General features: G+C 32.7%; 1 protein-coding gene and 1 pseudogene across 1 annotated transcript; both read right to left on the reverse strand.

The window, feature by feature from the left end:
- Window positions 1-2813: 2813 nt before the first annotated feature.
- Window positions 2814-7596, reverse strand: LOC102590374 (phosphoglycerate mutase-like protein AT74H). The gene is made up of 2 exons (XM_006361820.2): window positions 6749-7596; window positions 2814-3450 (listed from the first exon to the last, which is right to left on the reverse strand). The coding sequence occupies exons 1-2, from the start codon at window positions 7224-7226 to the stop codon at window positions 3023-3025; spliced, it is 906 nt and encodes a 301-aa protein (XP_006361882.1). The 5' UTR covers window positions 7227-7596; the 3' UTR covers window positions 2814-3022.
- Window positions 3981-5978, reverse strand: LOC102590060 (T-complex protein 1 subunit epsilon-like; annotated as a pseudogene).
- Window positions 7597-16784: the final 9188 nt, after the last annotated feature.

Here is a 16784-nt window from a genome sequence, read left to right on the forward strand (position 1 = left end):
AAATTTTTTTATCTATAAATAAAATAAAATTATATATATAATATTTACAAAATTTTACAAGCCCAAATTTAAAATAAAATATATAAACATTGAAAACTATAAACTAACTAAAAATATATTAACAAAGTAGATTATAAATAATAGGATAGCTTTTTGAAATTTTGGGAAGTGTAAAAGCTACTTTTTAGAAAGTTGAAAAAGTGGGGCCCGGCGCGTGTTGAACAAAGCTTTCAACCTATTTGGTTTATATTGCCACGTAAGCCAAAAAGTGGTAAAAAATTAATTAAAAAATAAGTTCGGGGGGGTAATAGGACCTTAGTAAAGGTTAGGTGTGTCTCAGAGATTTTGGGCATAGGCTGGGGGGTACTTATGCATTTTCCCTATATAGCCCAATATTAATTAGCAATTAATAGCCTAAAATAAAATTAGCATGTATGAGCTTAAAAAAAATAAAACCAACTTTTTATAGTTTTTTTCTTTTAATCATGTGCAACCAATATGCATTAATTAAGGAGATGTGGAATTATTTTTTCTTCCTTATTTTTAACTCCTATAATTAAGGAAGTTAGCTTATCAATTTCTTTAAATTCTCAAATTCAACTTTATTTAACCGTCTATAAAAAAAAATATTGACCAATTTACAGAAAAATAAAGATATATTTGATTGTAATTTTATGAATTATTTATTTTACCAATCAACAATAATTAGTTTTTTACAAAACCGATTGCCTACTTTTAAGAAGTGAAATATATATATTTATTAATTAACACATTAAAAAAAGGTTACACCAACTTTTAAGGAATAATTTTTTTCAAATTCTTTAAATAACTTATTAAAAGATTGTGACTACTTTTAAGGTAAGAAAATGTATTATTAATGCTCTAACGTGTATTAATTATCACATAATCGACATAATTAATCAAATAATATTAAATGACATTTTATTAGGAACTGTAATTATACATATGCATAAATTATACAATAATTAAAGTTGCGATTACATAATGTATACATAAGAAAAAATATGTATACACAAAAAATATTCATAAAAATAGACGTGTAAATTTTATTGATGTATACAGTAATTTTAGCATGTATACATAAACTTTATATTGTATACATAAGAGTATTACCATCAATCATACGTATTACTATAATGTATACAAGAATGAAATTAATATGATACATATATAAATTTTATTCATTAATTGTACACGTGATTTTGTTTATGTATACGGTAACTGCACTATGTATACATTAGTTCGTATTCATCGTGTATTCAGTGATTTGTATTCACATAATAACTTGTATACTTTAATTTAAATTGAGATTGGAATTCATTAGTATACATTGGGTTGTATTCATTAAAATCAACATTCTGATTTTTTACGAAGATCTTACGAGAATCTTTTTTACCCATGAAATTGAGAACAAAAATTTCAAAAACTATTACCTGAATTTTCGCCAAAAAAAGTTTTAAAACTTTAGTTCCAAAAATCATGAAATTTCAAAATTAATGGGGCAAGAAATGCTACATAATTATATATTAAAAGAAATTATTGAAAGGATCAATCGATAAACATACAGTTATATCTGATTTGCATAGACAAAGTAAATTAAGGAGAATAAGAGAAAATTCAGAAGAGAAGAAAATATACATATGAAAAGGCTTTTAGAAAGAAAACAAAAGAAGGTTGAATAACCTAAATTTTCACAAAAACAAAATTGAAAAAACTTCAATTCTACAAATCATGAAATTCAACAATTAATTGGACAAGAACAAGATTATATATAAAGATGATTTTTAGAAGTATCCATGAAAAAACATAATGTTATATCTGATTTTCATAAACAGATTGAATTAAGGAGAAGAATTGAAAATTTGGGTGAGAATCAAATATACGTATGAAAAGAATTATGGAAAAAGAAAAAGGAGACAAAAAAGAGAAGAACTTTATTTTAAAAGTGTTGACAAAATAAAAAAAGTGATAAAAATAGGGATAATAAAACAATAATTTTTTTCTTTTCAAGAAAAAAAAAAACAGCAAGCAAACGTGTGTTTCAGAAAAATAAGGAGAACAAAAATACATTTAAAAAAAAAGAGAAAAATAACTATTCAATGCCAAATAATAAAACAAGTTTTTTTCTTGCTAAAAAATTAAAAGTGGGTTATTTATTGCTAATTTAGTCTATAGGGTGTTATGCTATGCCATTTTAAAATGACTCTTCGAGTAACCTAGTGGTTTGGGCTTGAGACTTTCATATTGGAGGTCTCAAGTTTGAAATCTCTTGCCACTGAAAGCAAGGGATTCATTTTCTGGGTCGAGCTTGTCGCACCGGGTTTACCTAGTGCGAATTACCTCTCTTGTGTGGTTTGCAAACTATTGCATAAGAGTGAAGGCTCGATAAACTAAAAGTGCTTATAATCCGAAGAAATAATAAGTTGAGGTTGATTACTAATGACTTTTGTTGATTTTGGCTCATAAGCATTTTGAATGTTTATAAGTCAATTTAATCGACTTATAAGCTTTGAATCAATTCAATATCTTAAAATTTTAACTTAGATATTAAAAAATTATACGTGGCAATTTTTCATTCCATGTCAAAATAATGGTCATTGGTCAAAGTTTTCAGAATTAGACTCGAGAGAACTTGATAAGGTGAATTTCAATGCAAAAGTGCTTTCAACTCTGCAATTACCTTCCATTATACGTCAGTTAAAACAACGACCTCAGCAGTGAAAACTGGTCTAAAACTTGTAACTTGACCCTGTCAAAACTAAATCAATCTTCATCCTGTTTAAAAATCATAATTTTACCAGTCAAAAACTAAATTCATACTTCATCCTTGATATCAAATGATTGTTATACAATTGGAAGTTTCAAATTTACAAGAAATTGACACTGATAATGTCTCCGGGCCTAAAATTGTAACAGCAACTTGAAAAGAGCTTACAAACATTTCTATCAGTTAACCAAATGAACAGTACAACAGAATTGGAACGAATACACATTATCAATGTCATGCTAAGGGGAGATACGAGTTGTTTGACTTCACATCTTCATCATCTTTGTCATTTGAATCCGCTAAATGGTCAAAGAAAGCATCAAGGTACCAAGGGCAATGATCATTCAAAGTACCCCTGTTAGCATTAGCTCGCCATTTTTGGTCAGCGATCATCTCAGGGGACATACCCCATTCTAGCATCTCTTCATCAGTATGATGGACTGCTAGGCTATATTCACCACCCGCCCCTAATTCCATAACTCGAAACTCACAATTCCCTAGATTGTTTAGGTACTCGAATTGTTCCACTGTCCACTTGAACCACTTCATTAGAAAAACTCGACTAGCTAGACCATGGGATACAATTACAAGATTCAACTCCTCATTAGGATTGTGATGGTGCCTGTTCATATCAACATCCCTCCATAGAGTTTCAAGGAAATCTGCATTACAAAATTTTACAAATGAAAATAAGTATCAAACTTCACTCTTCTGAATTGCAGCTTAATTCAAATGCATCCTCATTGATTCAATGCACTGAACAAACCAGTTACATTTTGCTCAAATAACAAATTAAAGAAACCAACTACTACCATAACAGAAGGATTTTTGGTGGACACATGTAAAAGAAATCAGTCTTTATTATATCACTAGTGTGTATAAAATAATAAGTATTTGAATTATATCACTATCATCCATTTAAGTCAGCAACTTCATTCTGGTCTCAAAAAATTTGAATTAGTTTTAACCGACGATCTTATAATTTAGATTAAGGCTATAAACACACCAAACTTTAATTTTAAACTAGACATGGATCTTTGATAAGCAGACCTAGGATCAGAAAACAAAATTCAAGGCCATCCTATGAGCTAGTAAAGCTTGGGGAACCTTTCCAACATTGAGTATTGAAGGAAAGAAGACACTTTTATCCTTTAAAAGGTGATATTATTAGTTCAAGTCATCCTTCAGAATTTCTCTCGTAAAAATATTAGTGATTGTTGCCATGAAGATATGAATTTCTTCGGCGGTGTTGAGTGTCATCAAGCATAAGATTGAATTTAATACTGCCTTGGAAAAGATGCTTACTAGTAGATATAAAGCAGAAAAAGGTTTGGTTCTTTCTGTATATTGGCTGGGATTCAATAGAAATCCTGTTCAAGGATTTATGGTCATTTGTGCCAACATCATTACAATCTATTCCACAGCAGGGAATATTCTCCTTAATTTGCTGAGACTTAACAGCAGATAGAGTTTCAATAGGCTGAAGACCACTGTTCTTAGCAAGTGCCATTAGGACAGAATCCAAAGCATCTGCAAATGCCCTGATTGCTTACTGTTCAACTCCTGGATGTTTATCAGCAGCCGCTTCAACAGCATTTGAGCAAGAAATCTCTGCTGAACCACCACCATACACAATTGAATTGTTGCGAATAAGATTTCTAGCAACACATAAAGCATCATGGATACTACGTTTTGTCTCCACTATCATCATCTTATTGCCACCACGGATAAATATAGTTACTGCTCTTGAATTTGCACAATGCTCAATGTAAATCATTCTATCCTTTGTTGTACCGAAAGCTTTCTCCCGAACAATACCAGCCTTGCCAAGTTTTTCAGATGTCAACTCTTGAAACCTTGGTACTATTCTCCCACCTGTGGCAATTGCTATCAGCTCCAATTCCACACCACCTACCCATCTAACAGCGGGCAAATTTCTATGCATTAATATTTGATTAGCTTCATCATCAAAACCCCACTGGCAGATAACTAAGGTAGCACCAACATCCTTGCACTTCTGGACCATGTCATCAAAGTACTTCTGCTCCTGTAGGCGTAAAGTTTGAAACTTCTCCACAGTATCAATGTCAACCTTATGCTTAGTCTTTGGCTTAGGAGGCTCAAAAGGACATGTCAAAATTGCAATTTTCGCATCCTCAATTTGCTTTGGCAGCTGTGGATGACTCATATCTTTGTCAACTATAATACCATAAATTAGCTCTGTGTCCTCTAACTTCCCACCAACTTTCCCTTCAACTTTGATCAAGTCCAGGTTTACATCCTTCCTCTCTAAATCAGCAACTGCTAAAACAGCTTTAACAGCAATTTCAGCCATGCTACGTTTGCATCATCTATTCACAATCTTAGATGACAAAGTAGTCATGCAAGTTTGAACCAAAGGCTCAATGTCATTCAGACCGAATTCAATCTTATGTGCTACACGCTCCAAATGCTCAACTGCAATCCTTGAAGCCATTTCATACCCTTCTGCAATCCAAATAGGATGAATACCACGTTCTAACAACTTCTCAGCTTGTTCTAGCAGTGCCCCAGCCATGACAACAACTCCAGTGGTTCCATCGCCAATTTCATAATCTTGACTTCGTGACAACTCAATCATCAACTTTCCAATCTGATTGTCAACATCCATCTGCTCCAAAATGGTGGCACCATCATTTGTGATGGTGACATCGCCGTCAGGGCTCTGAAGCATCTTATCCATGCCTTTAGGACTAAGTGAGGTACGTAAAATACGTGCAACAGCTTTTCTGGCAGAAATGTTGGCCTTCTGAGCATCGAGGCCTCTTAATCTAGTTTTTTGTTCTTGCTCCCTTAGTATTATAAACGGCCTTCCGAATTCATCGAAAGCTAACGCCATTGTTCCCGGTGACCTGCTTTCGATCAGATCGGGAAATAATAATCTCCGGCGACAGTGACAGAGAGAGTTGTTTTATGAATCTAGAACACTTTCAGAACCCTAGCATGCTTTCTGTATAACAATTGATGTCAATCAATAGAAAAAACTGAAAAATTGAATGACATGAGCAAAGTTGTGGCGAGACCCAAAGCTTCAATTATATCCAAAGGTGTGTGAGAACTGAGAATGCAGACCAGTACACCAAAGGAAGAATCCAACTGTAGCAAATTAAGTCTTGGCATTCTTTCAGCAATATGAACAACATATTGGGCACTGGCTGCAAGGCTGCAGTTAGTTGTACCTTCTTTGACTTTTAGTATGATTTGTTGTTCTAATACAAGTTAAAAATTCCAATGTTGTTAAACTACTTCTATGTGGACATCTAGAAGGCAAGATTACTACCACCAGCAGAGTATAACACACAAATCTCAAGATCCAGGACACACTGAAAGACATCTTGCCTTTGAATGGCGACAAACGATAATGGATCTCATAGCAACCTAAACATCATACTAATTATAAAACCTATATCATGACTTAATCTTGGTCTAAGCCAAACCACAAACATCTTCGTTAGAACAAAATGCACACAACTAAAAGAGGTTTTCCCCCAACAAATTGGTAATTTCTAGGAGAATATCTCACACCAGTATCCACCCATATCCCCCACCACAGTAAGAAAGTCGCGGCAAAATAAAATGTCGGAAAGATCTCTTAAACCCCTCTCAAATATTCTTAGATTGAAACTAAAAACTAAAGGATCCATTGTTACTTCTTTTTTTTTTTTTCATCACAATATATCTTTTTCTTTCCAACTATCCTAAAACTAGACAAAAGACATACATTCATCTAGGCATGAACTAAATATATGTGATTTATGAGAAACACCTTCAGAAGTTTGTCATCTATAGCATACAATATCATTGCAACAAAATCAGGTCATCAAAGGTAATGAGAATAGCAAAATTATAGGGTTTCAAAGTACAAAAATTCCATTTATTGCAAAATCAAAGAGAGAGTATTTGGGTAATTAAAATTCTTACGGGAAACTCTATCATAAACATCAGCAGCTGATTCGCCTTCTGGAAACCGATAGAAAAATCTCCCAAATCTCTCCCGAGTTTCTTTAATTACTTTCATACGCTCAGCGACTTGAAAATTCCCAAAATCTTGTTCTCTAACTCTGCACTCTTCTCTAACCCCAAGCATCCTATTCTTCGGGAATGCCCGGCCAATCTCCCGGAGCGTGGACCGCGTGCGCGCGTAAGGAGAGACATAGAAGTAAACCTTCCAGTTCTCCGACGACCCATGGCCGGAAACAACATCAAGAATCCGGGAGCCAGCTTGTTTTGCTTGTTCAATCCCTTGAGCCGTCAAAGGGATTTTGTAATCTGGGGTTACGCTGTATGCTGCGTCGTCCTTGTTCCCTTGGCTCTCGCCGTGACGGACCAAGATTATACGCTTTGGTAGGTGGTACTTTTGTGTTGGAACATCAGTGCTTTCAGCTGTGCCGTTTATCATGCTTCGTTTTTCTTTGATTGTTTACAAAAAAATTGTGGGTATTGAAGGAAGGGGTTTTTCAAGGTTTTTGGAAATTGATCTCCATTAATGGTGATTGGTTAAGAATTTATAGAGTTCTAACGAGCCGCTTTTTTTTTTATTGCTGGAAGTGGGAACGTGATGGATTAACATTTGAATTTGAATTTTTGAACGTGTGATTTTCAACTTCGCGTTGTATTTGTCATTTGTAGATAAAATAAGAAAGATGCAAAAATAGAAATACAAATATTAGCGTGATGTATATAATTAAAAAAAATGATATACTTAAGAAGTCAGCTTATTTTTGTAATGATTACTCCCTTCGTTTCAACTAATATGAATTGGTTTGACTTGGTATGGAGCTAAAGAAATAAAGATTTTTTTAAAAAATAAATCATATATATTTTGTGTAATTAAAAATTATTTTATTATGAATAAAATGAGTATTTTAAAGTTAAATTGTTACTAAATATAAAAAATATATTTCATTTTTTTGGAAATAACTCAAAAGAAAAGTGAATCATATAAATTTTCGAGGGAGTATTCAAAACTCACACAAAAACTGTCACGCCCCAAACTCAAGGGGCGCAACTGGCTCCTAATGCCAAAACTCAGGCCCGAGCTGACCCTGCTGAACTATTTGCTACTAGCATATGGCAGTCACACACAATCAATAAAATAAACAAGTATATCTCGGCTTAAAACTAAGCCCTCGGCCGACAAGGTCCCTGTCAACAGATCTATAAACGAAACAGCTACTCCCAAGAGTTCATATAAAGAAATAGCAAACTAGCACAGAAACCCTGATTGGGACGTCGAGGCCACCATGATTTCTATACCAAAACTGAAAGCATGTATATGTCAAGACAATACATCAAACAACTCACAAGCTTCAACAAACTAACAAACTAGGCCAGCATGGCCATAATGTAGCTACACACCCCACACACTAGTCTGCAAGCCTCTAGTTCATTGCTGGAAGTGGGAACGTGATGGATTAACATTTGAATTTGAATTTTTGAACGTGTGATTTTCAACTTCGCGTTGTATTTGTCATTTGTAGATAAAATAAGAAAGATGCAAAAATAGAAATACAAATATTAGCGTGATGTATATAATTAAAAAAAATGATATACTTAAGAAGTCAGCTTATTTTTGTAATGATTACTCCCTTCGTTTCAACTAATATGAATTGGTTTGACTTGGTATGGAGCTAAAGAAATAAAGATTTTTTTAAAAAATAAATCATATATATTTTGTGTAATTAAAAATTATTTTATTATGAATAAAATGAGTATTTTAAAGTTAAATTGTTACTAAATATAAAAAATATATTTCATTTTTTTGGAAATAACTCAAAAGAAAAGTGAATCATATAAATTTTCGAGGGAGTATTCAAAACTCACACAAAAACTGTCACGCCCCAAACTCAAGGGGCGCAACTGGCTCCTAATGCCAAAACTCAGGCCCGAGCTGACCCTGCTGAACTATTTGCTACTAGCATATGGCAGTCACACACAATCAATAAAATAAACAAGTATATCTCGGCTTAAAACTAAGCCCTCGGCCGACAAGGTCCCTGTCAACAGATCTATAAACGAAACAGCTACTCCCAAGAGTTCATATAAAGAAATAGCAAACTAGCACAGAAACCCTGATTGGGACGTCGAGGCCACCATGATTTCTATACCAAAACTGAAAGCATGTATATGTCAAGACAATACATCAAACAACTCACAAGCTTCAACAAACTAACAAACTAGGCCAGCATGGCCATAATGTAGCTACACACCCCACACACTAGTCTGCAAGCCTCTAAGAGTAATACAGATTGGCGGGACAGGACCCCAGCCTATCCATAAAAATATATATAACAAAAGCTAACAAACCTACAAACTCTGGCAGCTCTGGAGGAAAGGGCTAGCCAACTGGTTAAAAGTCAATCCTGCTGCTAAGAGGTCTACTGGATCGTCTGTCGGGACCTGTATGCATGAATGTAGCCCCCCAGGCAATGGGGCGTCAGTACGAAATAATATACCGAGTATGAAAAACAATAGACTATGAGCAGGTATCCTAATATACTGAAATAATCCGATAAATAGATCAAGGATACGATAAGTGTACCGACTTGCTCCTAAATCTTAACTTATCAAAAATAATAAAATAATAACCTAACCAAGCCACCATAAGCTCGGTAGGTACAAACAGCACACAAAACCACCTACTTAGGCCCCCATAAGCCCAGAAGGTGCCAATCAGTCTATATATCCCTATCGGTAGTCCCCTAGCCCTGTAGGCAGTCACATAACCCTTTTAGACATTAATATAGCCTCGTAGGCAGCACATAGCTCTCTTAGGCATCAACATAGCTTATAGACAACTCATAACCCTCTTAGGCAACAACATGGCCCTGTAGGAAGCACATAGCCTTCTTAGGCGTCAATATAGACCTGTAGGCAACTCATATCCCTCTTAGGCATCCATATGGCCTCGTAGGCAGAACATAGCCCTTCTAGGCATAAATCACATTCCTGCAGCTAACCACAATAGCCCCAAGGGCAACAATAACAATCCAATCGCTAAAAGCGAGCAATTTGATTATAAGCAACCTATACGAATAGCCTCTAAGTCGTGCCCAACATAGGGACGCTACTAACTGAATAAAAATCCCGACAAAGGATGATTATATCAACTCGAGCAGCCAACAATCAACAATAATGGCTACAAGTATAATAAGGATAACAACTCAATTACATTGCTCCTACGCTTTAAGGAAACATGTCGTAAGTAGGGAATAACCTTAACATACCTTTTTTGTTGAGTTCACGTGGCCTAACGACTTTACTCACAACCCCCCTCGATGATACAACAAGGCAGGACCATAATCAACACAAAAGAATAGAGAATACCACGATAATCTGATAAAATATATGTATTTCTGTCGTAAATTGCTATTTGCGACTTATCAAAGCTAGAGTCGATGGAAGAAAGGGGCTTACCTTGATTTTAAGTTCATACACCTCAAAGCTTTAAAATATGCCCAAACCCATGCTGTCCAACAACCAAAGTACGATATGCTAGGAAATCGATAAAACAAATTATACCATGTTGACGAGCCCAACGCATAGAACAACTTTTGTCAAGGACTTAAGTAATGAAAATATGTAACTTGGTTGATCCTAGAAATGGGTTTAGTGAGTTTTCTGGTTATTCACTAAGAAAAATGAAGGGAAAATGAAGAAAAGTCGAAGAAGATGATATATATAAAGTTCCACCGACCTAGGGGGACCCACCTCACTTGCCTGCTTGCGCAGTCTTGCGAAAACGCAAATATCTCTCCATTCTGAAGTCGTATGAATGAACGGGTTGATGCGTTGGAAACTAGACTCATAGACCTTCGATTTCATAGGTCGTGGGCATCATAATTCTTTATAGATTGGGAGAAAATCTCCAAGACATTTGACCCAAATTTCAGACAAATCTTTAAAAAGGAATTTACAGTAACTTTTGCCAACTTTTATTTTGCCACTTACCTAACTTCAAAGCTTGAGATACAACCTTTGAACACTTTAAATATCACATAACACATCATTCTTAATTTATTACCCACCCTCCTGGTCTTTCCACGAAGATACGTGTCAATTTAGACGTTTTGAAAAGTCGGGGTGTTACAAAAACTTTCTCAAAATTTGAATCCAAAAGTATATGATCAAATGCTCAATAAAATAGATTGTGATTTGGGTGACTTCCTCCATTTAGTTTGACTTACGTGGAGTTTTAGAATATAAATAAGGCTTTTTAATTTGATAGTTCTAAATTATAGTTATTTTAAATATATCAAGATATTTTTAAATTTTGTGCCCTTAAATATGCTATATAAAAAACTGAAATTAAAATGTTATTAAAAAAATAAATCAATATTTTTTAAATAATTTTTTAAAAAAATAGGTAATTCGTTTTACAACAATGGAAGTAATAAATTTAAAGTCGTCTATAAGTTGGTAAGAGTCCCTTTGGTTTTATCCGATAAAAATAGCCTCTTTGGCAGCTGTTGTACACTTTTTGTGCAAGTGATGCTATTAAATTAAGCAAAGATGTGAAACTGTGGGCTTCTCGTGAGATTAAGAAAAAGAACAAAAAGTCAACTCTAGATGTTTTGACCAAATGAATATGTGCCAGATAACCAACGCACCGGTGGGAGTGTTTCATCTTTAACCAGAGGTCTTAGGTTCGAACTCTGGGTATGAAGGAAATTCTATTGGGAGCACCATATTTCGAAAAGTGCAACATGACAAATAAATATAATCTAATTTAACTTTGAAAATTAATCAAATTAACTTTCAAAAAGCACAACATGACAAATAAAAATAGACAGAGGGAGTATATATTATGAAACACGATTTATGTCTAAGTCAAAATAATATATAAAATTTGAATTTATTGCAATGTTATCATTATTTCAAGTTTGAATCTCCAATTTTTAATTTGTCAACAATGGATATCTATAGTTCTCCTATCAAACGTAAAAACAAGAGGACAACAAGTGAAAGGCATCATTATTGGGGGATTTAATTGTGTAGTCTTTTATAAATCTATTTTTAATTTTATAAAAAAAAATTGAAAATTTTATTTTACACATTTAAAAAATATCATTTATTAATTCAATTTATAAATAGTACTAATAATTTTCATCCAGCTCATTGTCTTGAATATCTTTAAGAAACTATACTTCTTTACTTTTGTGAATTAAAAAGAAAAAAAAACTAATTATTACAATGCTGCTATATAAAGAATTATTATAAGTTTCTTTATTTCTCTTCTTTAGACAGCCATGACTAGTCAACTTTGTCCCGTTGTAGTTTTTTAAAAATAGATCATGCTCTTATTAAATTGGTATTTTTTAAATTCGTAGCACTGTTATGAATCTTTTGGTGGTTGACCATAATTTTTAGGTTAATTCTCTCTTTCATGAGTAATAATTACGTATATGTTATAGCTCATAGCTTTAAGCCTCAATTTCTTGGTGAAAAGAGTTGTCGTTGTTGATAATGAGGTCAAATGGATGATCATAACTCCTAAGTTAATTTCTTTCTTTATTGATAGTAATGTTGTTGATAATATCCTCGTTTTCGTGTTTATTTTTTTCTAGTTTTACTATTTATTTGTAAATAAAAATGTAAGTGATGATGTCAAGTTTAATAGTTTTTTATATAATTTGATAATATTGAGGACAAAAACATATAAGTAGTGAAAATCGGCGCACTTCATTTTTACATATAAATAATGAAGATAGAAAAAAAACACGAAAATACAACAACAAAATGATTGAATAAATAATGGAGAATGAATATTTAAAAAGTGTGCCCTTTTTTTAAGGTTGTAAGGTTCATTCTAATGTGCGCCTTACAAGGCTCGTGTCAACATTAGCCTTCCAACCTACAATTTAATGACATCCATCCTTCCATCCAAATATTATCATTTTGGTTTGATCCTCAATTTTGTTGCATTTTTCAAAATCTTGCTCAATTTTTTTGCCCTTTTGGCTCTGGACTCCCATAACTCCTAGGTTTATGTTTTCCTTTATGGATACTAATTCTCAAGGTTTAATTTTATGTTAATAACTACCTTTGGTATTCCTCAATGAAATACAATAAATAGTGGTATTGATCAAAATGATGTAATTTAAAAGGTAAAAAGGCTTAGGTATGTTTGATATGAAGGAAAATGTTTTCCTATTTTCTCTTGTTTGGTCACAACTAAATTCTAGGAAAACATTAGTAGTTAATGACTTTGAGTCCATAAAAATCATTTTTTGAATTGAAATTAAGGAAACTAAGTAAATATCCTACAAAAGCAAAATAATTATAAATATATATCATTTACATATTCATATTGAGGGGTGAAGAGTGGAGTAAGAGATTTTGCTTTTGAAGCTTTAAGATAATTCCTATAATAATTTGGGTAAATACGGATACTCATATTATCCATTGAGTAACTCATTTTTACCCATTTAAACTATGGATTGAGTAGAGAATTTTACTCATTTTTATTTAAATCGAGTTTTTACCAAATAGAGCTTTGGAACTGTCAAAGTGTTTAAGAAATTATTCATACGAAAAATGCAAGTTGAAGCTCTCATAGTTTTTTTTTTTTAGTTTTTCACCCGGTGTCCGGAACCCATATTGAAGCTCCGACTAAATCTAAATCGCGCTCTACAACTCTCATAGTTTTTTTTTTTGGTTTTTCACCCAGTGTCCGGAACCCATATTGGAGCTCCGACTAAATCTAAATCGCGCTCTACAAGACATTCATGGATGGTGCTCCCAACAAAATTTTCTCCATATCTAGGACTCAAACCCGAGACCTCTGGTTAAGGGTGAATCGCTCCTACCAGTGCACCACAACCCATGTTGGTGAAGCTACAATAGTTAACATGTAAGTGTGCTGCCAATTTTGACAAGCTAAACGAGTTTAAACGACTCTGACAAGGATGGCAGTGCTCAAATAGACAGAGCATGATCACAATATTGATGGTGGCGAAGGCATGTATTCAAATAAACAAAGCATGTATAATACAATATTACAAAAAAATGTTATACGATCAATTAAACATGGAAAAGAGCCTAAAATGTCCCTAAACTATTTGAATTGATATAAAATTACCCTCCATTTATTTTTGGGCTCCAAATACCCTGACGTTAACCTTCTAGCTAAAAAATATCCTTATGTCTAACAGATCATACTCATTAGGTGGATGAAGGGCAATATTGTACCAAATATCATAATTTAAAGGTATTTTAGGCCATTTTCCGTTAAAATAATTTAAAATTACTTAATATATAAGCTCAAGTGATTGACTTGATTTTGAGTTTCATAGTAATTAAAAAAAAAAGGTTAGACATCAACTCTCTACACCTCCCCCGCCCTTCACTTCCTATCTCTTCCTTTTTTTTCTATTTGGATCTTGTCCACCATTTAATTATTATTTTTTCAATTTATGACAAACAAGAGAGAAAATTGAGGAATATAACGATGCATTCATATAGAAATAATTAGTTCAATAAAAGATGACTTAATTAAGCAAATATGTAAAAATATTACATTTTTCTTTTGTGTGTACCCAAAATTCAAAATAAAAGAATAAAAATAATTATTTCTCCTATCCCCACCCTCATTCCACCATAACAATAATACAAATTAAAAGAATATAAACATGTGAGTTGGATCCCCATTTATGAGTTGAGTTACGGTATAATAAATTGGGGGTTGATTTAAAATAGGTCAATAGGAAGATATCATGAAATTGATTATTTTTTCAATATTATTTTCTAGTGTATTAGATCAAAATATGAATCATAAGTGGTTTTATAGAAAACAAAATTTTAAAAATATCAATGTTATTATATATTTGAGAAGGGTTTAAATTTGGACCAATCACATTAAACAATATAATAAATAAATATTTTATAATTTTTATTTTAAGGGAGCTATGAAAATAAGGGCAAATATGAGCCAAAGAATTACCATCCAGAATATTTTTGAGCCAAAAGGTGGATGTTAAGAGTATATTAGGGCATGAGTGCAAAATAATTTTGTACAAATTAATTAATTTTTTTGAATTTATTAAAGTAAAATATATATAAGAAATTAAATAAATATAATTTTCTTTTCTAAATTTTGACTTTATACTACCCATTCTATTAAGCCGCCCTGATCGCGCTGGTTCTGAAACGATTGGTTCGTTTCTCGGAGAAGACGAGAGGAAGAACGAGTTGAAGGGAGAAGAGAGAGGAAAAGCGTGGGTTATAATTGGGAGAAGAGAGAGTTTAGGATATGGGCCGGGCTGGAGGGTAATTGGACCGATTTTGAGTAAGTTTGGACCAAAACTTTGGTCTCAATTCTCAAAATTGATTTAAGAGATGTAATATTAAAGTATAAACTATATAAAATAAATAGCATAAGATAATGTGGCAAATTTATAAGAATTATTATACTTATATTAATGAACTTAAATAAAATTATATGAATACTCACGTTAAAAAAATATTATGTATGATTAATATCGATGACCCCTTATAGTTATTTGCATAATTCACTTAGACACCTTAACCAAGACTAGTATTTATTGAATACCTAAAAGGCTAAAATATACAAAATGTGTACCTATTAAACATAAATTGTGGATGTGACAAAAAATATGAATCTCACAAATATTAAGCGTGTGAATGGATCGAAATAATATATTTTTTATTTATTCTTATTAAAAAACTTGTACCTTTTTTCTTTTATTGAGCAGTAATAACTATTTTTTAAAAATTTAAAAGTGATTTCTTAATCAGCAAAAGAAAGTCATAATCCTCTTCCCCATTTTCATTTTTTGCTCAAAACTTCTGCACTTCTTTTCTCCATCTCCAGTTCTCAAACTTCTATATTATTTTTTTGCTTTCTGGAAAAAGTAATTGTTATATTTTGAAAACTCAATAATATATTTGTTATTAGGATCATATATGGGGTAGTATTTATGAAATATCTCTTTTGCTTTTGAGCAACTTTCACATATAGCAAACACACAATTCATATTTGTATGCTATAGCAAAGTTTGCATAATTGCGCTCCATAGCAAACATATATATGTATAATTCGCTATACATATACAAAAAAAACAGTTGTATAATCTGTTTTTGTATACATATACAAAAAGATCAATTGTATAAAGTGAGAGAGTCGAGTAAGCGAGCGAGATCTGGGAGAGTGGCGAGTGAGATCTAGGAGAGGGGAGAGAGGGGAACAAAAATATATGTATATATATAATATTCACGCATTTTATACATTTGCGTTTTTGTATAAAGTGAGAGAGGCGAGTGAGAGAGTGTGGCCAGCAAGAACTGAGAGAGGGGAGAGAGGGAATGAATATATATGTATATATACAATTTTCTCTCGCTTTATACAAACACAAACGTATTTTATACAATTTGCGTTTTTGTATAAAGTGAGAGAGGCGAGTGAGAGAGCGAGATCTGGGAGAGGGGAACGAAAATATATGTATATAAACAATTTTTCTCGCTTTATACAAACACAAACGCACTTTATACACTTGTGTTTGTATAAAAACGAGAGAGGTGAGGGAGAGAACGAGAATGTCGAGCGAGATTCACCAGGAGAGAGGTGAAACAACAACAGTTTGCTATGAGGTATAACTAAATCAAACTATATTTATAACATTTAATTTGAATTAATAGTTTGCTATTATATACAATTTCCCTTAAAATAATTATATTATATATCAAGAAGATTATAAGATTATATTGAATTTGTTATAGTATTATTACACAGTAAAATATGCATTGCATACAATGGAAGGGAGGGGCCTATATTGTCTAAATTTGAGAGAGTTAAATTTAGAGCAGGAAGGATATGAATACCTTTTACACTATTATTATAATTAAACAAATGTAACAAAACTAATTCCAAATAAAAAAAGAAATAAATTTGTGAGGCCACACACAATATAATTTTCATTTGAACCCAGAATTTTACGAT

The sequence above is a fragment of the Solanum tuberosum genome, unplaced genomic scaffold (genome assembly GCF_000226075.1).
Source record: "Solanum tuberosum cultivar DM 1-3 516 R44 unplaced genomic scaffold, SolTub_3.0 scf00363, whole genome shotgun sequence".
Lineage (NCBI taxonomy): Eukaryota > Viridiplantae > Streptophyta > Magnoliopsida > Solanales > Solanaceae > Solanum > Solanum tuberosum.

What these genes read in the sequence shown, in the direction of transcription:
- LOC102590374 (XM_006361820.2), bottom strand. Translation starts at nt 7,226, where the DNA reads ATGATAAACGGCACAGCTGAAAGCACTGATGTTCCAACACAAAAGTAC. An exon ending in TGTTTATGATAGAGTTTCCC is followed by an intron (nt 3,451 to 6,748) that starts GTAAGAATTTTA and finishes TTTGTAATGCAG; the next exon opens with ATTTCCTTGAAACTCTATGG.